Here is a 23565-nt window from a genome sequence, read left to right on the forward strand (position 1 = left end):
TTACCGTTCTGAAGAGTTAGTTGCCTTTTATGCTGATGCTACACTTTATTGCATCTTGGGAGTATATATCAATAACCATATGCTTATCCAGTTATGCCTTCTCCTCATCCAAGTCTTCTCTGAATTCTCCACCATACAATTGGTCAGAGCAGCCAGTACGCATGTTCAAACCGGAACTCTTTCAGAAACGTTGACCTATTAAAACAAGAGAATTTCTATTAAAAAAAGAATAAAAGAAACGTGCAAAGGAAATGCAAAGGCTAGAATGAATGCCAGTCCAAACTCCAATATTCCAACTTAGAGAAAAGTAAACATGCATGGCCAGAAGATCTGACCGGAGATGCACGGCGCTTTCATCCGTAGAATTTCACCCAGCACCAGCTACACAGCCCACAGGCATGCGGCACACCAAACCAAGAACGAACACGCTTACGCATATCCAAGCGCTTTCTCCGAACTCCACCTTGAGGATTTAGATGCCACTGCACCTGCAGACGCAAATCAAAGCTCACGACAGCTTCCTTTGCTGCTCGTAGAAATAGCACGTAGCGATGGCTACACGAGCTGCACGCAGATTGATACTGCCACTCTCTTCCTCGTTACCCGTGCTGCTGCTGCTCCTGATAGCCTCCTTGCTGCGCCCAGTTACAGCCACCGGCAGGAACGTGAGCTGCACGCCGGAGTCATGCGGGGACCTGACCATCAGGTACCCCTTTTCCATCGCCGGTGTGCAGCCGCTCTACTGCGGCTACCCGGCCTTCGACCTCACCTGCAACGCCAGCACTGGTCCTGCTCGTGCCTACCTGAGCAACACGTTCAGAGAGCAACTGTTCCGCATCAGCGACATATCCTATGAGAACAACTCCATAGTGGCCGACGTGCAGACTGTCTTTGCCGGCGACAGGGGCTGCCCCGTCCCCGACTTCAACGTGTCGGCCAGCCTCGCCCTCTTCCCGTTCAACGTCAGCTCCACGAACAAGCGCCTCGTGTTCTTCTACAACTGCACCGTGCCCGCTGAGCTCCTGCTGCCGTGGCCATGTGGCAACCACACCATGGGAGCGTACATCTCAGGTCTTTGGGACGGCGGTGATACGGTTCCGCGGGGGGTTCCGACGAACTGTAGATCGGTGAGCATGCCGGTGCGAGCAGGGATGGAGCCAGCTCGTCAGCACTACGAGCGGATGATCAGCGATGGGTTCCTCCTGGAGTTGCCGGCCCCGCAGGGAGACTGCGATGGTTGCAGACAAGTGGGCGGAGAGTGCAGGTTCGATCAATTTGCGTTCCAGTGCATCTGTGGCACTAACGGGAACCTCTGCCCCAATTCCACCAAAGTGACCAACTCAACTGCTCATCCAGGTAAATAGAGCGTTTAATTTTCTACATTGCATTGTTGTAAAAATCAAGCACTGTCACGCTTGGTTCCGTAGATGTGATTATTAACAAATTCATAGGCGCTGATTGAATTGACAAACTAAAAGATGAAGTTCCTGAAACGGGTGAGCTAACCATAACAGGCATGGATATAAAGCCTGAAATATATATTTCTGCATGGTAGTATGTCCTTATTTCTGCTTTATTAAAGCACTACAATAAAACCTTTGTCTTAAAAGGTTACTAGATTTTTTGGCCAAGGTATGCACAAAGAATGAGCGTCTTCTGCATATACTCTATCTAGTCATCACAATCTTGGCATCTTTCAGAGTTTTAGTTAATTGTTTAAAATGATTAGACATGTGAAACCCTACGAACAGATTTGCATCAAAAATACTTTTATTAGACATGTGAAGTTTAACGTGCAAAAGTTTGACAACTTTTGTAGAAAAAATATCAGCACTCACAATACCAAATCAATATCATTATATTCATCATAGAATATATTTTAAATATTGTATTTATTTGGTATGTACTGTAGAAGTCTATATTTTTTATGTAAATTTGGCCGAACATCATGTACCTAGCAAGTCACAAAATTTCAATCAATTAAAATACGCATATACTCCTAGAAAATAGGAGCCCCTCCCACTGCTCAAGAGGCAATTTTCTCCCCTGCTACGCGTCTCCTTAGAAACTGAGTGGTGCTAAGCAGACTTCGGTCCAGTTAATCTTAGTACTCTAGCAGTCAGATCACATCGCGTCACTTCATCAATTAATGGTCAAGACTCGTCCCTTGAGTTGTACTGAACGATTTTATTTTGAAAATTCTATCCTCCATTCCCCGTCACACGCCATTTATTTGTCTTGGGAACGATTTTTACTCTAAAGTCATCACCAGAACCAGATCGCCTACGTACGGTTCCTATGTCTCTGGCCAGCTTGCTCTTGCAGCTGTGTGATTTTTTTTTTGCTCGGATATGCATGAGTGTGCGTATCGTTCATTAAAGAGGGGTAGGAAGACTCCCAAGAACCACATCGTACAAGCATATTTATCGGGGGCGTTACGCCGCCCGCCATCGTAGATAGGTATCCAAGCTAACTACTCTCTAACTACCCGCGCTGCGTCCTCTCTGAATAAGCCTGCATTTCCCCATATCATGCCTTCCTCATCTAGCGATGGACAGGGACACCCCATTGAACACTATGTCGTTCCGATGCTTTCAGAGCATCCACATGCACAATAAGCATTTTGCCCGAGTGGATTTCCGATGTTCATTCCGATCCTTAGGTGCTGCCTGATGCACCACTCGCTCAGAGGCTCACCGTCCCGGGGCTGAAACTCCGGTCTACCTGTGTCCACACTGATCCATTGCCAAACCTCCTTCGCGAAGACACATGTGAGCATGAGATGGTAAATGATCTCCTCGTGCTGGTCACACAGCGGGCACGCATCCTGGTGCGGAAGTCCCCGCCTAGCCAATCTGTCCGATGTCCAGCACCGGTCCTTCGGCACGAACGAAGCAAAGAAGCAACACTAGAGGGGTGCACAAGACTGCCATGTGAAAGCTGCCGTGGGTGAGACTTGAAGCCCCATGAATCTCGCTGCATAAGCTGATCTTGCCAAGAATTGACCATTTTCTCCCAAGCCCACGTCATGGAGTCATCCACTTCCTCAGATACCTCCACCTCCCATATCCATGTCCAAAGGCTCGGACACTCCTGCAGCGCCCTTGCCACGAGATTAGGTCCTACATCAGCAGCCCAAGCATCATTGAATAACGCATCGTGGAATCCGCTTATAAATCTCCGGTGCCAGCTCGATGATCCTATATCCATGTAGCCAATGATCCTCCCAAAAATACGTACTTCGGTCGTTACCTATCATCGCCACTACGGCTGCCTGAAAGAGTGCTCGTTAATCCGCCAGCACACAAAGTACAAACTCAGACCAGGGCCTGGATTTGTCAGTCCTTTGCAGCCACGGCCATCATTGCTGCAAAGCCTTGTTTAGCCAGAGCATGCTCGGGATCCTGAGACCACCCACCCAATTTGGCCGACAAACCATGTCCCAGGCTACCACATAATTTCCTCCAATTGCTTCTCTCTTGCCACACCAAAGGAAGGCTCGACATATTTTGGACAAGGCCTTGATAATTTTTGGAGGTATCTCCAGAGTCGTCATGGAGTGGATGGGGATGGCACATATAATAGACGTGATGAGAATTAGTCGGCCACTCTTTGGTAACAACGCGGTCTTCCACATTGGTAGACAAGCTGCTAGGCGATCCATGAGACACTATAATTCGCCGCAGTTTGTTGCCGAAGTGTCAGTGGTATACCCAAGTATCTTCATGGGAAATCCGTCGAGAAGCAACCAAGAATTGTGCAGACCTCCTCCAATGACTCCCGCGAACACCTGATAGAAGCCGCCGCACTCTTGGTAAAGTTAACTCAGAGGCCTGAGGCTTGCCCGAACAGATCTAGAATTGCTCCACATGTTCTCGCCTCCAATTCTGTTGGCTGGAAGAAAACCATGGCGTCGTCGAGAGACACCCTCTGCTGCAATCCCGATCTTGCCAAAGAGGCGAAGAGGCCCTTCGTGGTTGCGTACTTGAAGAGGCTGTGTAGGGGCTCCATGCATAAGATGAAGATCATAGGTGACACCGGATCACTTTGCCGCAAGCCTTGGCAGTTAAAGATTGACCTCCCCGGAATACCATTGGTCATGATCCTCGTGGATGAGGTAGATAAGAGGCCGCAGATCCAGGACAACCATCACTCCCCAAAACCCAGCCGATGGAGAACTACGAGAACAAACGGTCACTCAACGAAATCAAAAGCCTTCAAAATGTCGAGCTTTAGCATTATCGACGGAGTCTTGAGGGCATGTAATCGTCCCGCCGTACCTTGCACCAGCAGGAAATTATCGTGCAAAGAACTTTCCTGGACAAACACACTCTGATGCTGCCCCACAAGCCTCGGCAGGTCCATGGGTAGTCTAGTTGCAAGGATCTTGTCATAGATTTTGATCGCATCGTGGATCAAGCTCACCGGCCGGTAGTCCCGGATATCCACCGCACCCTCTTTCTTCGGCAATAGAGACACAATTGCTAGAATCGTTTTGACATGGCAGTCCAGTAGTGGCTTGTTAAAAAGTTCTGCATATGCCTATAGAGCCTCATCAACGATCACTTCTCCCTTGTTCACAATGCAAAGTTTTAAGGTGAGAACCGCCTGTTGCTTGGTAGCCTTCGAGCCTCATACTCCTTTGGCAAGCCTCACGCTCGTCCTGGGTGTCGATACCGTTGGCCTCTTCTGCCTAGGCCTCCTTTGCTTGGTGGGTGGCGCCCTAGCTCGTGGCTAGGCTAGGATGGGCGATAGGTCTTGTCGGTTCTATGCGTATTACTACGATACCTGAGCCTGAGTGGATAGCATGTCCCGAGGCCGGGCTTCCACAAAAACATGTCGCCCCTGATCTGTGCACAGGCTCACAACGAAATATCCCTCCACGTCCTCATGTGTGCATGGGGAGGTCCCATCAGCATGCACAGGAATCCTATGCTCCTCTGACACATCTACAGCGCGGCGAGGCAAGTCCAAAAGCCCACCATCTTCCTCGGGCTACGAGTGAAGCAACGAAAGGCCCTCGTGCCTCCACGCAGGGCAGTCTCTCGTCAGGTCAAGGTCCCACGACTCTATCCTGACCCCATACCACACAGGGCAATTTGGTGGCACGGTCTTGTCCTGGTCCTCATCCAACAGAGCGTCATGGATCCCCATGATCGAGACACCGCCCCACGGTTGGTTGATCGAGCATGGTGAAACCTCCGGAAACTGCTCACCAATCAAGCACCTTCTGGATGAGCACACCGAATGAGGCCATTCCAGTACCTCCGTGGGCCCGGTCCGGCTTTGCACCGAAAGTGCGGGGGTGCGCCACTCCGCGGCCTCCACGCACCCAGCCGCCAATGGGCTATCCACACTTTGGTCATCATCCAGGCCCATCTGCAGAATAGCGTCAGCCATGCTGCCAGACTCCGGGCCCCCCAATGACCGAGGGGCTTGACTGAGCTCCTATCAATTTTGAAACAACCCTTGGCTGGCCGGCTATGAGGGAGAAGACGCATAGGAGGAGTTCGCTCCTCCAAACTCAGGCATCCGTTCTCGAGTAGACCTTGAATCAGAACATCATCTTCTCTGCATCATGGGGCCGTGATTGAAGACCGCAGTACCTGTCGCGGTCGGTCATTGCTAGCGGGGAAATGACACGGCCGACCTTCCTTCCGATCTGTGCTCGGCACACAAATATAAAGAGACCAATCAAGGCTTTGCACAGTTGTTAGGTTGTGTGACACAACACTAGTATAGTGTCGCAGATTAACAAGGCTTGATATACAGTCCAATAAAATCTAAGATTCCAACTCCTTGTTACCTTCTCATCGCTCATCTAGTTTTCATCATAGTACATTTGATATACAATCTAATAAAACCAAATGCATTACATTTTCCACAATTTTCTAGAAATGAAATCTAACCAGGTCAATAACTCATATTATTGTATTGAAGCTACACTTACGTTGCTCAATCAGAACAAAGACAGACATGTAACTCAGGCATTTTAATAGCTTGTGATGTATCCCTTTTTTGTAATATCATTGGCAGATATTGAAGATTCAAATATGGCAGATATTGTGTGTGTGTGTGTGTGCGCGCGCGCGCGTGCGTGCGTGCGTGCGTGTGTGCGTGTGTGCGTGTGCTTCTTTCTTTTAATAAACCCGCTGATATCGTACTGCCCCGGATGTGTAGCTTCCGAACTAAATATTATGTGATATTTCAGGTCGCAAGGGGATTAGCAACATCATATTTCTACGAATAGGTATGATAAACTTTCATAATATTTTCATATGTGACGGGTTAATCATTGATAGTGTTTTTTAAAATTTAATCGTGTCTATAAGCATTGAACTTTGGTTCTAAAATTAGAATTTGAAACAAGCAACTCTCTATTCGGGCATGATACAACACTAGTCAATTTGAAGCAAGTGTATGGCATTTAGCTTGTTCCTACCTTTTCCGCCTTGTACTCTTTCAGAAGGACAGAATAAAAGCTTTGAACTACTGATGGTCTTACACATTTAACTGTCCATATTATGACCTGTGAATTCTGATATGTAAAAGTAATTAACATATGTTTCATTCACAGTTCCACCAGCAGCTGTAGTCTTGCTCATTCCATGCATTTGTGTGATGATGAGGCATGCCAAGGCGAAAAGACTATGGCCTCGCAGTAAAAAGACTAGCAGCATCACCGAAAGGAATTACGAGGCCATGATATTATCATATGGATCACTAGCTCCCAAAAGGTACATGTACTCAGAGGTAATGAAGATAACATCTTCCCGCAATCATGAGCTTGGAAAGGGTGGTTATGGTCAGGTTTTCAAAGGAAGACTAAATGATGATCGTATGGTTGCTGTGAAATTCTTGCACGACTGCAAAGGAAATGGGGATGATTTTGTGAATGAGGTTATGAGCATTGGCAGAACCTCTCATGTTAATATTGTTAGCTTATTTGGGTTTTGTTTGGACGGATCAAAACGAGCCCTTATATATGAGTACATGCCCAATGGTTCATTGGATAGGTATATTTATTCAGAGAACCCCAAAGGGATTTTAGGATGGAAGAAGCTCTATGCGATAGCAATCGGGATTGCTCGTGGCCTAGAGTACTTGCACCATAGCTGTAATACACGGATCGTCCATTTTGATATCAAGCCTCAAAATATCCTTCTAGACAAGGATTTTTGCCCAAAGATTGTGGATTTTGGTCTAGCTAAATTGTGTCATACAAAGGAGAGCAAGATTTCAATGACCGATGCTAGAGGAACAATTGGGTTCATCGCTCCCGAAGTTCACTCTCGAACGTTTGGACTTGTTTCAACAAAGTCAGATGTTTATAGTTATGGAATGATGTTGTTAGAGATGATTGGGGGCAGGAAAAATGTGAAATCGGTGGCTGAAAAATCGGGCGAACAGTATTTTCCAGATTGGATTTATGACCACTTTGCTCGAGATGATGGACTACGAGCATGTGAAGTCACAAGTGAAACTGAGGAAATAGCAAAAAAGATGACCTTAATTGGCTTGTGGTGCATACAAGTACTACCTATTTATCGCCCTACTATAACCAAAGTTCTCGAAATGTTCGAGAGAAGCTTAGATGAACTGGACATGCCACCGAAGCAAAAGTTCCATGAACTACTGTAAGATATTTATAATGCATATTTATGTTCCTTTATTTATTTTAGTGAAGTTGTCCTGAAAGGATATTTTTAAATAACTTAACCTACACATTTATGTCTTGTTCCAGTGAAGATTCGGCACACAATATGAGTGTACAAAGTGCAAGTTCTACCACTCCTGAAGACATGAGCCTTGTGAATTAAAACATCAACTGTTGCCAACTCTTTCCGAAGGTAACATGCACTAGATTCAAAAGTTTAACCAAAGCAATGAAGTTCAACGTTGTGTCATAAACACATATTTCGTGTATGTATGGACTTGTTGTAAGGGTGGCAAATGTTGTCAAAGTTCCATTAAATAAAAAGTGCTATCCAAGTAAGAAGATTATCATTTCATCGGATGGAACATGTAAAGATTGACACATTATGAATTCCCGACATACATGGTTATCGGAAAGGGGGCTGCAGAGAAGATGTGGTACCTTTGTTTTCATCATAGATAGGAGTAGTGATTGTGAGCTTGGATTGCTGATTCTCTTGCACATAGTGGTTAGGTCTGCCAAAGAGTTAACATTATCTTCTTCTTTTTTTACATCAGAGTTAACATTTTCTTCCTTTCAGTAGTGAGCTCTTTTACGGTGATTGGGGAGTTACGAATTGTAATTTCGTGTAACTCCCCCATCGATTATTTTCCACCGTTGATTTTAACCTGTTAATTAGAAAATTGAGTTTAGTCAATAAGGGTATTATGGTCATGTGTTTTTTTTCAGTACTCCGCTGGTCAAACCCCCGCATCTGGCTAACCCATCTCGCGAGAGGGAGGAGCCGGCGCGAGGACCTGGAATACGGCGGCGCAGGAGTGAGGTCGGCGCGAGGACCTGCAGGCGAAGACGCCGACGCGAGATCCAGGAGGCGAAGCCCCGGCTGGTCTGGGTCGTAGTGGCTGCTCCCCCACATACGTCCCCGCCGACGCCGCGTGAGGTTCAGGAGGGGACGCCGCCGCCGCGAGGTATTGGAGATCCCGGCTGCACTTGGTCGTAGAACATAGGTATCTCTTCCCCTGTCCTCATCTCTTCCTCCCATCCTTCCCTCCTCACGCCTTGTGCTGGCGGTGGAGACATGGAGCAACTGCACATTGCAGCACCTTGAAATAAAATTCAGTTAGCAGTTAGAGTTCAGATTGGTAGTGGATACGCCAGCAGTGTGTTCGCTAGATTTGCGCAACTTCCGCAGTCGCTAATCGCATGATTAGCGGCTGGCCCGCGTCCTCAATGCCTGCAATGATGCTGCTGCTGCTGCTACGTTTTTCTGCTACGTTTTTTACATGCACGAATCATCAACACAAAACTCTAAGGAAAAAGGGATATGATATGAATTTTTTTCAGCAAAGAATCATTTGGTTTGTCACACAAACATACAAGTAGAAATTGCAGCCTTAAAGTTTCCAGAATCAACAGTTAACTATGTAAGCTTATGGTCACACTCCTGTATCATACACGTACACAAGTTCAGGCCATACATGTATAAATTCTGTTAACTGTCAAGCCTTTATTCAGTAATGAAATCTTGAATTTTGGATTACTTGTAATAGCATGTTCAAACAACTGAAATCTTGCTGCAGCATACACATACAAGTTCAGGTCATACATGTAAACTATGGCTTGGAACAACTTAACTAGTGCTAATAACAGTTTCATAGTTCAGTTGCATGTGTTTGTTTTGAAGTTTGGAAGAGACACAGGTTCGGAGTTCACAAATTTCTTACAACATGTAGCATTCCCCAGTGGCATTTGCTGCTTATAAACTACAGAGAATACTGGTAATAAATCCCACTAAGCATAGGTAGTGGAGAGGATCAAAATTCAGACATATGATAAACTATAGAGATTCTGCAATTTCTGAAGAGTAGTTAAATATTACTCCCTCCGTCCCATAATGTAAGGTGTTTTTTGACACTAGTGTAGTGTCAGTGTGGTGTCAAAAAAGGTCTTACATTATGGGACGGAGGGAGTAGTTGCTATGATAATGTTTTCATAACTATGAAGAGTGTGTTATATGCTGCTTAGAGATTGTATAGCTGGAGTGGCCTAACAATTCTAGAAGACACTATGCACTGGTTTTGTGTGTCATAAATTCATAATCTGTAGTATCAGTCTTCTTAGTGCAAAAATGGAGACTACATTTCCATGGTACTCACATGCTATTACTATTCCTGCATTAAGATGTACTACATAAAACCAAGGCTAATTTGTTTGACTTCCAAGTCCTTACTTTGCCATGCCAAATGTGCTTGGCCACAGTTCATGTTATTTGCCAAAGCAAGTGAAACTCTTACTATTTTCTATAAAACTGAAGTGTTCTCATCGAAATCTTCTCCAATGCATGCAGGACTTTCGTGTAGGAGAAAGCGAGATGTTCATAGTCCACGGTTGTCGTCTGAGTTTGTGTATTCCCTACAACAGCAAAAATAACGTCAATTATTAAGGCAGCCACCGGTTCAAACAGTGAGCATCAGGTACTCTGTTTTCAGCACTCTATAGTTTAAACTCGCTGTGTTTAGTCTAGCAGATCCTTTTTCTGTGGAATCAAGTCTACCAGATTTACTATTGACCTTTTCTTATATCTTTGTATACATGACGGTAGTCATCAAAGAAATTTTACACAATTGTACAACCGACAGAGCAAAGGATGCCATAATACTGATTTTATCATTTCCACCATGATTTTTCTCTTAATCAACCATGCTTTCCTGCACATCACATAAAATTAAGTGTACTTAGGATTGATTTAGTGCAGTTGCAATAGTTCTGCACCAGGGATATCATGCGGTAGCCAGCTCTATTTTTCTTTATTTTCTATGCAATTGATGATTCAGTTTAGTTCGTCGGGCACTATAATCAATGTTTAGTAATAAATTTTAGTGATTGTCCCATGTAAAGTTGATTTTCTTGCTGCAGGTTTATTGTCTGTGTTGGGTGTTCATTGTAGCAGTAGTGTGAGTACTGGACAGCCTTCTGCCACCATCGTTTACCTCCGACTCGCCAGCCAGCCGCCATCGTCTACCTCCTGTCTACCTCGTGCCTCCCGGGACAGCGCAGTCGTCAAACTCTGTCTCACCGGGCAGGCACCGCTGTCTACCTCTTTTTTGTAGTTAATTGTGTGCTAGGAATTTTTTGTAGTTAATTTTGTGCTAGCAATTCCTCCGGAAAACTTGTTAGGTTATTCTAACTCTGCCATGTATCCGTGATCTTGTTTTCTGAATATGTACTTTTTAGTGATTTTCATTTTCATTTTATTTATCATAGCACTCCCATGATTTATTTCATTTTCTAGTGTGTATTTTTAAATTTTTAATTTTTTTCCCTAATGGCCATGGCGTAAGAGAAGACTACTAGCGGGCTTGGGGATGTTCACTGCTTTGGGCGTTGCACTGAAGAAGTTTTGCCAAAAAGAAATAAAACTAGAAGCAAAATTCAAATTCAGGAGCATTTTCGGTAAAAAAAAGTTGTTAAAAAATAAGTTTCCATAAAAACTCTCAAAAATTCACGATACCCTATATTCAATTTGGGAAAATTTCTAGAAGTTTTGAAGAATAGAAAAAAAAGCTGCAAAATTCAAATTCAGGACCATTTTGGCTCAATATTTACCCCAAAAACAAGATTCAGAAAGAAAAAAAAATCCATACTATTCTTAGCTCATTCAATCTGGGAAAGTTTCAAGAAGTTCTTCCAAACAGAAAAAAATAGAAGGAAAAAAAATTCAGGAAGAAAAAACTCAAAATTTGGCATGAAAAATCTCAAAAAATCCACACTACCCTTATATTTAGTCTAGGAAGATTTCAAGAAGCTTTCTCGGACAGGAAAAAAACTAAAAGCAAAATTCAAGTTCAGGAGCATTTTTGGCTCAAAAATTGAGTAGAATATTTTTTCTGGGAAAAATATCCAAAAATAAAAGTTCCCAGAAAAATTCCACGAGTACCAATTTAGGAGATGTTAGTTAAACTTCACTATAGAACTTGGCTTTGTAACAATCAGTTTGATGCAAATAGAACCAATAATGTAGATCGGGTTCAGGTGCATGTTAGCTCTACATGGTAGCTCTATGCTGGTTATGGGTCTGTATGGGTCGTAGCGGTACTTGTAGACCAAGATGACCCATAGTCGTAGTTATGGGTTGGAATGACCTGTGGTGGTAGTTGTGTGTCGGGACTATCATTCAAGGTAGTTGAGCGTTCGGATGACCTGTTATGGTACTTGTGGATCCACGCGTCACAAAGTGGTAGTTGTGGGTCCGTATGACCCCTAGTGATAGTTCTATGTTGGTAGTATCTGTAAGGGTAGTCGAGAGACCGTACGACCCATAGTTCTAGTACTGGTGCTGACAACCCATAGTGCTAGTCGTGGATTCAGATTACTCATATTAGTAGTTATGGGTTTGAACGACCATAATGCTAGTAGTAAAATTGACGAAGTATGGCTCATTGTGCTAGTCGTGGTCTGGATGACCCGTAGCGGTATTTTGTTAGTTCGGATGACCCATACTGCTAGTCGTGGTCCGGACAACCCATCGTGGTACTTGTGGACCCAGACAACCGATAGCGCTAAGTTCTGGGTTCGGATGGCCCATAGTGCTAGTTGGGGATCAGATGACTCATAGTGTTAGTTGTGAGTCCAGATGGCCAATGGTGCTAGTTGTGGGTTTTGACGACCCATGGTATTATTAGTGTGATTGCCGCAAGTACCGGTCTTACACGTCCGGGCCTACTACTACCGATCTTAGTCGTCCGGACCCACAAGTATCGATCTTAGTCGTTCGGACCCACAAGTGTCGGTCCAACTCACTACAATCGATCTTACTTGTCTGGACTTAAGTACCGGTCTTACTCGTTCGGGCTCATTTCTATCAATCCTAGTCATTGAGACCCACAAGTATCGATCTTAGTCATCCGGACCCACAATACCGTTTTTACTCATTCCAGCTCACTACTATGGATCTTACTCGTCCGGGCACACTACTTTTGATCTTAATCATCTAAAACCACAAGTATCGGTCTTAGTCGGCGGGCCCACAAGTATCGGTCTTACTCATTTGGGCTTACTACTATTGGTCCTACTCGCTCGGGCTCACTACTTCAATCTCAGTCGTTCGAGACGAGAAGTACCGATCTTAGTTATTTAGGTCCACAAGTATCGTTCTTAATTGTCCGTACCCACAAGTACCAATCTTAGTCGGCCCAACTCGCAAGTACCAATCTTAGTCGTTTTCATCCACAAGCATCGATCTTAGTTGTCTGTACCCACAAATATTGATCTTACTCATTCAGGCTCGTTACTATCGATCTTAGTCGGCCCAAGTCGCAAGTACCAATCTTAGTCATTTTCATCCACAAGCATCGATCTTACTCATTTAGGCTCATTACTATCGATCTTAATCATCCGGAACCACAAGTACCAATCTTTGTTGTTCGTGCCAAGTACCATTCTTACTCATACAGGTTCACAAATACTGATCTTGGTCATCCAAGCCCACTACCACCAATCTTAGTCGTATTGACCCACAAGGCCACAAGTACCGATCTCAGTTGTCCAGAACCTTAAGTATCGGTTTTGCTCGTACTGACCCACAAGTGCCGATCTCAGTTGTCCAGAACCATAAGTATCGGTCTTGCTCGTTCCGACCCTCACTGAAAAAATATACTTTCTATTTTTATGAAAATATTTCACGCGTTTACACCAAAAATACCTTTTCCCCTTCACTAAAAAAATATAATCCCGTCACTTTTTCCAAATTTTCGGCCCTTGGCAGCCGGGCACCTACATCAATCATCAAAAAGAAACTATAGCCCCCACGATCTTATCCCCCACGTAGCGATCACTCCACCCCGCGCATTCTCCTGCTCCTAGCCCCTCCCCCATTATCGCCCCACCAAATCGGAGCTCCTCCGATCCATCCGTCCCAGTCTGGTTGAACACATGCCCCTTCTCATCTGCGGGATCCCAGCCGCCGCCTCACCCACGACCCTCTCCTCCGCTGCCAAGTCTGCTCGAACGCCGCCGCCCTCCTCACTGGCGGGATCGGAGCCGCCGGCCACCGCCCACCTCGCCTGAAGGATCCGATGCCACTGCTCTTCTACGCCGATCCATCACCGGCTACCGGTGGTGCATCACCTGCTTCCCCTGACTGAAGATTCCTTGCGGCGTTTCTAAGAAGCTGTGGGTGGAAATTCCGGAACCGCTGCGCCGACGGTGGTGTGATGCCGGCGATGGGTCCGCTGGCAATTCGATATGTGAGTATGTCGCTGCCAACTCTAGAGGTGTGTTCAGAGGATGATTCATATCATGCTTGAAAATGCACAATCTTGCGTTCTAAATCTGGATCAAAGAGGAAATGTGGCTACTGTGGGGGTGGAAGGTCACGATCATGTCATCAGTTAGATCAAAGGCAATATTAAGCACAACCCTGTCATCTACAAAAATTACTCAGCACACTCTCACAATCCCTGCTGAAACTTTTTGAAATCTTTAGGTTGTGATAACTTTTTAGGAGTCGGTAGTATGTACTAGCGTTTCAGAGACTAACAGGAGAAGCAAATTAATAATTATGCGTGCCACCGGAATTAGCAGTGCTAGTGTATGTAGAAGTAAAACTAGGTTGTAACTTGATTCTTTGTTAGTTGAAAGCATAGAAATAGCGAATCTCTAGAACATTGTTTGAAAAGGCTAGTAATTGATGGCTTGTGAACGGGAGGAGATTACCACACACAGCCTCAAATGATGTTTCTATTTACTACAGGATTCATTCATGTTATGTGTCCGTTTTCATTCAATTCTTGTCTCCCATGTTAAAGGTCCTTGGTCACTTCTGCAGGTGTGACCATGAGTTTGCTACTCCTGCCACGCGAGTACAACAACTGCGAACAAGCATGCTAGTGCGTCTTCTGGGACGAAGATAGTGCCGAGCTCTCGACAGCGCAGTCCTGCCGCCTTCGAGATCTGGGTATGGGACACCTTCGACTGCATGCCCATGACCACCGACGGCTACTCAGAGAAGGAGCGGGTGCAGGTGTCACTCATCCAGCGGTTCCTTGCAGGGGGGTTTAGCCTGAGCGGTGAACACCACCACCTGACCCAGCAGTCGTTGCCGTCATGCTGCGCGGTGGACTCGTACATCGTTGACACCATGGAGGATCTCCATCAGCTACAACGACGACTACATACAGTGAATGACGAGGATGTTAAAGAATATCGAGTCATAGATATAGCATTAGAAAGGAGATACGAATGGCGCATATACTGATGATTTTCAGATCAGAATAACGTGTTCTCCCCATGACATGACCCTGTCGAAAATTGATTTGACATCAGAAAAGAATTGATATTATCGCCCTTTGTTTCATTGATCGTCTGTTTGGCTTACCCTCCATTATTCATTCCTTTTTGGTATCATTTGCATCAGCAAAGCTTGTTTGCCTAACTGCTTTTCCCCTTTCTGCTGGACAACATCATCAATTATTAATTGCAAGGTGTGTGTTTGGCCGCTGAATTAGAAAAACTGTTCTCCTAATGCTTGATTATTAAGCCTAATGCTTCATGATAATCTCTTTTCAGCCCAAGTAATTATAACTGGAGGTCCAAGTGAGCTTATTTTCTAATTTGAACAAATAGCCATAAAAATAGACAAAAGTGGATCAAACAGAACTAAAATGGGATTACGAGGATCCTCGACAATGACATACAACCGCAAAGGAGATGAGAAATCAACATGATACCCGATAACCACTTGACAGTAATATTGCTAACCACTTGACAGTAATATTGCGATATGGAAAATTAAGAGCAAAACCTCACTTGCACATATATTTCCTCATGTTTACGCACAGCGCCAGATGACATCAAGTTTCAGCATCTTAGACTCTATCCTATAACATTTTGAGCTTTTCACCGGTCAACATACATGTTTAGAAGACAAGGACACATAGCATAACCAATCATGACAGTTCATTGATGCACTTCTAGACTAAGAAACAACCATTTAGAAATTTCACGCATCGAACAGAAGAGACACTACTACTAACAAGACTCATGATGATTTCCCTAGCTCCACATCGTCATATCCTGCAAAAGGCGTTCGAGCAAGCAGGTAGTACTTCTCAAACTCCTTGAGGTTTAGAGAAGGAACGGTTTCTGCCGCCACCATCCCCTCCATCACCGCTGCCTCCTTTGCCGAAATGGAACCCACCGCTTCCATCGTCCAGTTTAGGCCCTTGAACTTTCCCTGAAGCTGTAAACAATATAAAACAAGCAAAATTAAGTCGACTGCCCACTCTGATGAACTAGGATAAATTTGCAGTGTGAGAACAGGCAAGAAAAACCACCTTTGGGATCAGATTGTTTGACAGTCGTGGCTGAAGATTTGCGCTGGAGACTTTGAGTTTGAGCAGCATTGCATCTTACACTCTGAAGCGAATAGAGTTGTCACGAAAAAGAGGGTCAAACAAAGGATCTGATGTGAAGGTAGCCATAAGCAATTTACTATCACAGTGTAAGATGGCCATAGCTGCTCAAACCCGGGCATATATTGTACTCCCTCTGTCCCATAATATACACTAGTGTAAAAGACGCTCTTATATTATGGGACGGAGTAGTTCTCTGCACATTACAGAATCATCACATTGATTTACGCATATACCCAGCTTATGTGGACATAAATGGCAAGGAAACAGTAGAGAAAATCAATACCCAACCTATCATGCTCCTGACACATGTGGAACAATTATCAGAAACTGGCCCATGAAGGGGAACAAGCAATGGATATATAGCATGCCTGAACTCGACGTTTCACAGTTTATGTTCCAATGCAATCTACATACCATAGAAGGCATGAACAAGTATTCTGTTAGTGCGTCAATATTACATAGGTGAATTGATCTCCCTCCAGTACTACTCCTCTCATTGTACATTTATTAAGGGAAATAAAATAGGTGTTGTTGATTAACACTACCCGCACAACGTCCTGAAGGGTTTGACTGACCAGAGAGGAGTTTGAGAATGGTCTAAAAAGACAGACATCCAGCAGACCATAGCCAGCTCACAATTGGTCTTTCATGAATACGTGATGCATGTTCATAGGATGCACTCAGACCTCCAACTGCGAAAGCCAAACCAGATGGATATGCAAACTGCAATGTTTCAGTAACTGCTTTCATACTCTTTAGCCTAAGATTTAACAAAATTGTTACTAGGTGATGTCACAGAGTTCATACCTTCATAGATTTTCAACCATCTGTTCACAGAGTTCATCATCTTTTCCATCAACAACTCTGCTCCTCTGCAAGGACGTGGCTGGACTCCACTGCCTGCTGGCCTTCACTGACCGCCGCTCGACTCCATCGGCCATGGTTGTCCCTGCCCGACGCGCCTCCCGTGGCGTTCCTCGGATCTAGTGCCACCGCCGGCCGCCTGCGCTGCCAGCCCCGCCCGCTTAGCATCGCCGCTCCTGGCTCCCGTGGCTCGCTGCGGCTCCCGCAACGTGGGATACGGACCGACCGTGGGCTTCCCGGCGGCGGCGCATGATTCCAGTGGCGTGGATAAGAGGCTGACGGCATTTGGGCAATTGAGAGATTTGACGGGAACACCACGAGATTGAGGAGAGACGGTCATGGGGAATTTTTCAAATATTTGACATATCTACCCTTGAAAAATTTATTGGACCCACCTAAATTTTGTAATGGTCCCACCATTAATTGTAATTTTGTGTAATTTAAGTCTTGTAACTCCTCGTAACTCCTATTTTTCCACCGTTAGATTCGAGTGGATGGACGGCTCCTAAATTCGCCAATCACTGTAACAATTGTATTCAGTAGTATGTCACCGAGCAAAGAGGAAACTAAAATAGGGGTAGTACAAAATGATGTTTCGACTTGCGAACATCAGCAGTAGTTCAAACACTTGTCACCCGATCACCAATTCACATGGGTGGTATCCAAGGCCTTTCAGATTACTGTATTTGATACAAACCAAAACAGGTGTATGAATGACAAATGTTTTGCTAAAAGTTCCAACTGCAAAAAGGAAAGATATTATTTTATCTGTTGGGAACAACGAGGCTTCAGCATTGGTGTATTCCTCCTAAATTCAGTAAGACATTCAGGCTAGAGGAGCTAGCTAAAATTCAGGATCCAGCTAAATATTGACTCAAGTTTGAAGTACCTTCTCCATGAACCTAACCTATTATCAGCATGTCCAAAGCAACCACAAGAAATCCTAGTAATAATGGGCAAATTAATCGCGGAAGTTGAAGCGGCGTGCTTACTTATTAGTTACCTGTGCCTTCAGGTGCGCAAACTCGTCGGCGACCAGCCGACCACGGCCCTGCTCCCCTGCGCAGAGCACCCATCTGCAGGATCGTATTACTCTCCCTACCTCCGCTCCCGAGCCGAGCATTGCTTCGTAACAGCCGCCACGGAGCGGGTCAGCAGGGGCGAAGGCTAGAGATTGCTCGGTGACTTCTTGGCGGCGGCACTCTACGGTATCACGCTGTTGCGCGGGTTACAAAGGCTGCCGCGCTACACAACGGCGGCGGCATAACGACGGCTAGTTTGGGCTCTAGGGCCTTCCAAGTCCACTTGCGAGCCAAACTGTATAAAGTCAGAAGGCATTATCCTCCAAGCTGGGCCTTAGCACGATACAGGGAAATGAGGTGCAGGGGCCGGGCAATCTTTCTTTCATTCACGTACCCGTTCTGCCTCGATGACATATGTAACCACACTGGCTTGGCGTTTCCCTCCCGGGCTGGAGCTGTGGAGAAGTAGTATGCCCCTGCCCGAGAGCTCACGGCATCTCAGACTGAGACTATTTATGAGACTATTCCATAATTTCGACATATCAGAAAAGTTGTGCATCCGCTTGATCTGCATCCACTCGTTGTTTTGCCCCAGGTCTTTCCTCACCCCGTCAATTGGGTAATCAAGGATTCGAAAGGGTGAACGTACGAAGACTGCCAAGGACTCCAATGCCCCCATATACTAGTAGCATTCATTCTGCAGGCACAATATTCACGCTCGTATCTCCCCTCCCCCCGGCTCTTGTTGCTGCAACAAATTGCTACTCTTATATGAACCGATGGCTTCAAGCTGCTGGTTCTTGCTGTTCGTCTGGGTAGTATGGTGGCTGCCACTGATACTCGCCGGGCCTGAGGATCAGGCAGGGGGAGGCTGCTCGAGCTCGGCCAAGATGTGCGGCAACCTCACCATCTCCAACCCATTCTGGCTCACTGACTGGGAGACGGGAAGATCGTGTGGTCCCATGGATTTCGAGGTCAATTGCTTTATCGGTACGTCGGTTCTCAAGAGCTCTGGATTAACTGGCTTTGGAATTCTCAACATCTCCTACAAGGAGCGCAGTCTGCGTGTCGTCGATGTATACAAAGAGGAAGACTTCAACGAATCCAAGAGCTGCCATTTCCCGAGATGGAACACATCAGGCAAACTGGCATCTCAGTTTAAGGTCAGCCACGCCAATCTGAATATCATCTTCTACAACTGCACGAAAACGCCAGAGCGTTGGGACAGCCCGCTGGTGGAGATGAGATGCGAGAACAAAAGTAACACGTTTGTTCGCGTGGGAGTGCCGTACGATGTGATGGGGGCCTACGCCAGTTATGCCTTGGAGGGCTGTGATGCTACCATCATGCCGGTGATGGGCTCGCCGGGCAAGGCGAATGTCAGCGACTACGAGCAGCTCATCAACGGTGGATTCCTCTTGACATGGGATCATCGGACACCTCTCCCTACGCCTGCACCAGCACGTAAGTTCACCCGCAATCATCTTTTAATCAATTTTGTGGTAAGCTCACTCATCTAATCTTCTTGACATGGGAGCATCTTCAACTTGTTTTTTGTTCCATCAAACTTTTTATGGATTTGATAAGAGCATCTTCAACGAGGAACTTCTGCGAGTTACTATCTCTGTAAACAAATATAAGACATTTTAGACCCTTAAAGTAGTGACCTAAAACATCTTATATCTGTTTACAGAGGGAGTATTTCTTAGCTTTAGAAACCAGTCACCTGCTTTCTCTCCTCTTCATCCCTTCTCTTTGCTTCGAATTGTTGAACTAATTTTACACGGTATAATAGGTAGCTCAACCACAACTAATCACGGGCCCCCTCTCACGCATTGGGAGTTTTTCTGTGCCTTGGGATACAACGAAATACAGTGACTTTGAGTTTCCACAAAACATGTGTTCTGGACTTCTTGTACTGTACAATTAATGTAGTTATCCTGCCTAAAACAATTCACGGCATACAATAAAATACAAATAGGTAAAGGGGAGAAGAAACGTTGACCATCACCTGCCGCAGAGCTCGAGGCATCCGGAAGTTCGGCATATATAGAAAACTCCGGATACTGTACATTTTCCGAGTAAAATTTTCTGTTAATTTTGTCCCAGGTCTTCCCCTTGCCTCGTCTATTGGGATATAACGACGTACGACGACTGCCAAATGACTCCATTTGCCGCCACCATATAGGATACAGTACATCATTCATTCTTAGCCACACTATTTTCTCTTGTATCTTTCCACAGCCATGCATAATGAGTTTGTCCCACCCGGCGGCGGCATAACGATGGCTCTGGGGCCTTCTACGTCCACTTGCGAGCCCAATCTGCAGGGGCCCGACAATCTTTTTTCAGGTACCCGTTCTGGCTGGACGCACACTGGCTTGGCGTTTCCCGCCCGGGCTGGAGCTGTGGAAAAATACTAGTATGCATCTGCCCGATTGCTCACGGCATCTCAGACTGAGATTATTCCATAATTTCGACATATCTGAAAATTTGTGCATCCACTCATAGTTTTGCCCCGTCAATTGGGGAATCAAAAAGGAATTCGAATGGGTGGACTACAAAAACTGCCATGGACTTCATTGCGAGTGAGGCGTTTTGGCTCCTAGGCTCATCTCCAGGCTCATCTACACCCACGCTGAATAAAAAATCAAAACAAATACAAGAAAAATTAAAAGAAAATCTTTTTTTTGGCATGGTAAATAATTTGATGCCTAATGTCCGCTCCAAATTTCAAGTCATTTGAACATCTGAGTAGCTCTCGGCAAAAATGACAAATTTGGGGTCTGTTAAAAAGTGTATTGTTCATATACTGTTTAGACCCAATTTGACTTTTTTGCTGAGAGCTACTCAGATGTCCAAATGCTTTGACATTTGGAACGAACCTCACACACCAAATTATCTACCTTACATAAAAAATTTGGAATGTTTTGATTTTTTTTATTTTCTATGAATTATCTTTTGACCGGGTGCAAATGAGCCCGGTCTCAGAATTGGATATTGGCTTCATTGCCCCATATACTAGTATACTAGTATGAAGTATCATTCATTCTACAGCCACAATATTCTCTCCGGCCCGTATCTCCCCACAGCCCATGTATGACCTTCGATTCAGTTTGCCCCCCTTGAGCTTGTTGCCGCGAAAAATTGCAAGTCCTTATATGAACTGATGCCTTCAAGCTGCTGATTCTTAGTCTTCGTTTGGGTTTGGTGGCTGCCACTGATGGCCGGGGCTGAGGAAAAGCAAGGGTAAGGTTGCTCAACCAAGAGGCGTGGCAACCTCAGCATCTCACACCCGTTCGCTGGGGGATAAGGAGACGGGAAGATCATGCACGTGGTCCCTTGGATTTTGAGATCCGTTGCTCAAACGGAAGCATACCAGTTCTCCGAAGCTCTGGATTCGGTGATGACTTTGCAATCATGGGCATCTCCTACGAGGAACGCAATTTGCGTGTCGTTGATGTATACAAAGAGGAACACTTCAACATCTCCAATAGCAGCTGTCAGTTCCCGACATGGAACACCTCCGCGCAACTGGCACCTCCGTTTAAGGTCAACCCTGCCAACCTGAACCTCGTCTTCTACAACTTCACGGAGACGGCAGCTCATCGGAACAGGGCGCTGGTGAAGATGAGATGTGTGGACGCGGCCAATGCATATGTTCGCACGCGAGTGCGCTACGACGCGACCAGGGACTATGCCGGCTACGCTCTAGAGGGTTGCAATGCTATCGTCGTGCCGGTAATGGCCTCGTCCAGCTCGACGAACACGAGCCACTACAAGCAGCTCATCAGGGCTGGCTTCCACATGTCATGGGATTTGCCACCTCTCCCTGCACCTGTACCTCCCCCTACGCCTGCGCCTGCACGTAAGTTCACCCGCCGAATCATCTTCAAAATTTTAATCAAGTTTTGTTGCCAAGCTAGGACGTTCAGTACCTGTTATGTAGTACTCTCTCCGTCCGGAATTACTTGTCACAGAAATAGATGTATTTCAGTTCTAGATACATCCATATCTATTCATTTGTACGACAAGTAATTCGGGATGAAGGGAGTGTGTGTGACGTACCTCGGCTGTGGGCTGTGGCAAGCATGGAAACTACTGCTCTCATTAGGTACGTGGCCGTGTGCATCATTAGAAGTTCGTTAACAAGTTGAACTGGGGTGTGGTACAGAACAACAAGTGGCTTCTATTACGAAGATCGATTCTGGTATGAAGTCTGAATTTCTCAGCTCTGCCTAATCTGAACTCTCAACTCTTAACTGGTCTGAAGTCAGAAAACTGAACTTCTCAAGTCTGCACTGCGGCCAAACATGCCACCATGAGCTTGTTTACTGGTCCAGTAACAGGCAGTAGCAAATGGACCTTTTCGAGATTCGCATGCTGATGGTCTAGCTCGGAGCTCACATGTGGGATGCCAGCTAGGATGTTTCGGTATCACCTAAAATTTTCCTGTTAGAATGAGCTAGATTACCCTTCAGCAAAAAAAAAGTAATGTCATGGCATATTCTTTACTACTACGAAAACACTTGGATAATTGATAGTAAAAAATGTTTAGTTAACATCATACACAATTAGCGTTCTATATTAGGATGATTCAACTGATGCAAAGCCCGGAGATGGTTTAGCCTTCTTTCAATGAAAAAAAGGTGATCCAAAGGAGAATTTTATTTTGGTGATCCAAAGCAGATTTTTTTTGAAGGAATCCAATCTTTAGATTCCAACCGCCGGTCCTCTAGATCTCCTCGTCCCAGCCCCCTCCTCGCCGCCGCCAGACGGCGTCCGCCGGGCAAAGCCCGTGCGCGGCGCTGGCGGCGGCGGGGCTTCTTCTCTCATTCCCCTGCACGGGATCTCAGCAGCGCGGGGTGGCTGCTCCATGTGGGGGACGCGGGATCGGCGGGGCTCCTGGTGGCAGGCGCTCGTGGATCCGGTGGCCGCGAGGCCGGGAGACGGTGGTGCAGCCCAGCGACGGTGTTGTAGCTCGGCGCGATGGCGTCGGTGTTGCAACCGGCTTGACTTGGCCTGATCGGCGGCGGTGGCTGGCGTGTCCCTGGTCACCGATGCGTGGCCCGGGGAACTCTGGCGGAGGCTGTGCCACCACGGCTGCAAGGGCATCGTGGGAGCCGGCCGTGGCGGCGGGCGGCGGCGGATCTCGGACCCCTGGCCCAGATCTAGTCTCCAGAAGAGAAGGCAGTGATCCATGCACAGGAAGCTGGATGGAGTTTTTTGAACAGATCTGGGTGAAAACATGCTCTTGGCTAGATGCCAAGGCCGGCGATGGCGGCGCTCTTCGGTGTCGTTCCCTTCTTGAAGGCATTGCCATGGAGAAGTTCAGACCACTATCTGCTACCTCCGGGGGAAACCCTAGATTGGTAGATCGGAAGACGACGGCGCGCTTGTGTCGTTTCCCCCTTGGGGGCGTCATTTTTGGAGGTGTACACGAGCTCGAGGGACCAGCGGACCACATCTTTGGTGGAGCGGTGCTTCCTCCTACACATTGATGGCGATGGATCTTGATGGCGTGGCGCAGTGCAGATTTGGTCTCCGATGTGTGGGGATGGACTCGCGCAGGAGGACGAAGTTGTCTGGCGTCGTGGTGGCGTCGACA

General features: G+C 46.1%; 3 protein-coding genes across 4 annotated transcripts; all 3 read left to right on the top strand.

Annotated features, from left to right (window-relative positions):
• The first annotated feature begins 421 nt into the window (after nucleotides 1–421).
• LOC125542547 (LEAF RUST 10 DISEASE-RESISTANCE LOCUS RECEPTOR-LIKE PROTEIN KINASE-like 2.5) lies at nucleotides 422–10918 on the top strand. Of its 2 annotated transcripts, none has more exons than XM_048705625.1 (7): nucleotides 422–1356; nucleotides 6212–6250; nucleotides 6578–7637; nucleotides 7745–7850; nucleotides 8387–8664; nucleotides 10005–10131; nucleotides 10574–10918. In XM_048705625.1, the coding sequence occupies exons 1-4, from the start codon at nucleotides 552–554 to the stop codon at nucleotides 7818–7820; spliced, it is 1980 nt and encodes a 659-aa protein (XP_048561582.1). In that variant the 5' UTR covers nucleotides 422–551; the 3' UTR covers nucleotides 7821–7850; nucleotides 8387–8664; nucleotides 10005–10131; nucleotides 10574–10918. The 2 variants fall into 2 exon arrangements, with proteins under 2 accessions (XP_048561582.1, XP_048561583.1); XM_048705626.1 differs by having other exon boundaries at nucleotides 8387–8625.
• A 7608-nt stretch (nucleotides 10919–18526) lies between these two features.
• LOC125542548 lies at nucleotides 18527–20706 on the top strand. Its single transcript, XM_048705627.1, has one exon. The coding sequence runs from the start codon at nucleotides 18737–18739 to the stop codon at nucleotides 19475–19477; it is 741 nt and encodes a 246-aa protein (XP_048561584.1). The 5' UTR covers nucleotides 18527–18736; the 3' UTR covers nucleotides 19478–20706.
• Nucleotides 20707–21196: 490 nt separating this feature from the next.
• LOC125546554 lies at nucleotides 21197–22199 on the top strand. Its single transcript, XM_048710776.1, has 2 exons — nucleotides 21197–21936; nucleotides 22132–22199. Exons 1-2 carry the CDS (start codon nucleotides 21378–21380, stop codon nucleotides 22197–22199), a joined length of 627 nt encoding a protein of 208 aa, XP_048566733.1. The 5' UTR covers nucleotides 21197–21377.
• Nucleotides 22200–23565: the final 1366 nt, after the last annotated feature.

Source organism: Triticum urartu, chromosome 3, assembly GCF_003073215.2.
Source record: "Triticum urartu cultivar G1812 chromosome 3, Tu2.1, whole genome shotgun sequence".
Classification (NCBI taxonomy): domain Eukaryota; kingdom Viridiplantae; phylum Streptophyta; class Magnoliopsida; order Poales; family Poaceae; genus Triticum; species Triticum urartu.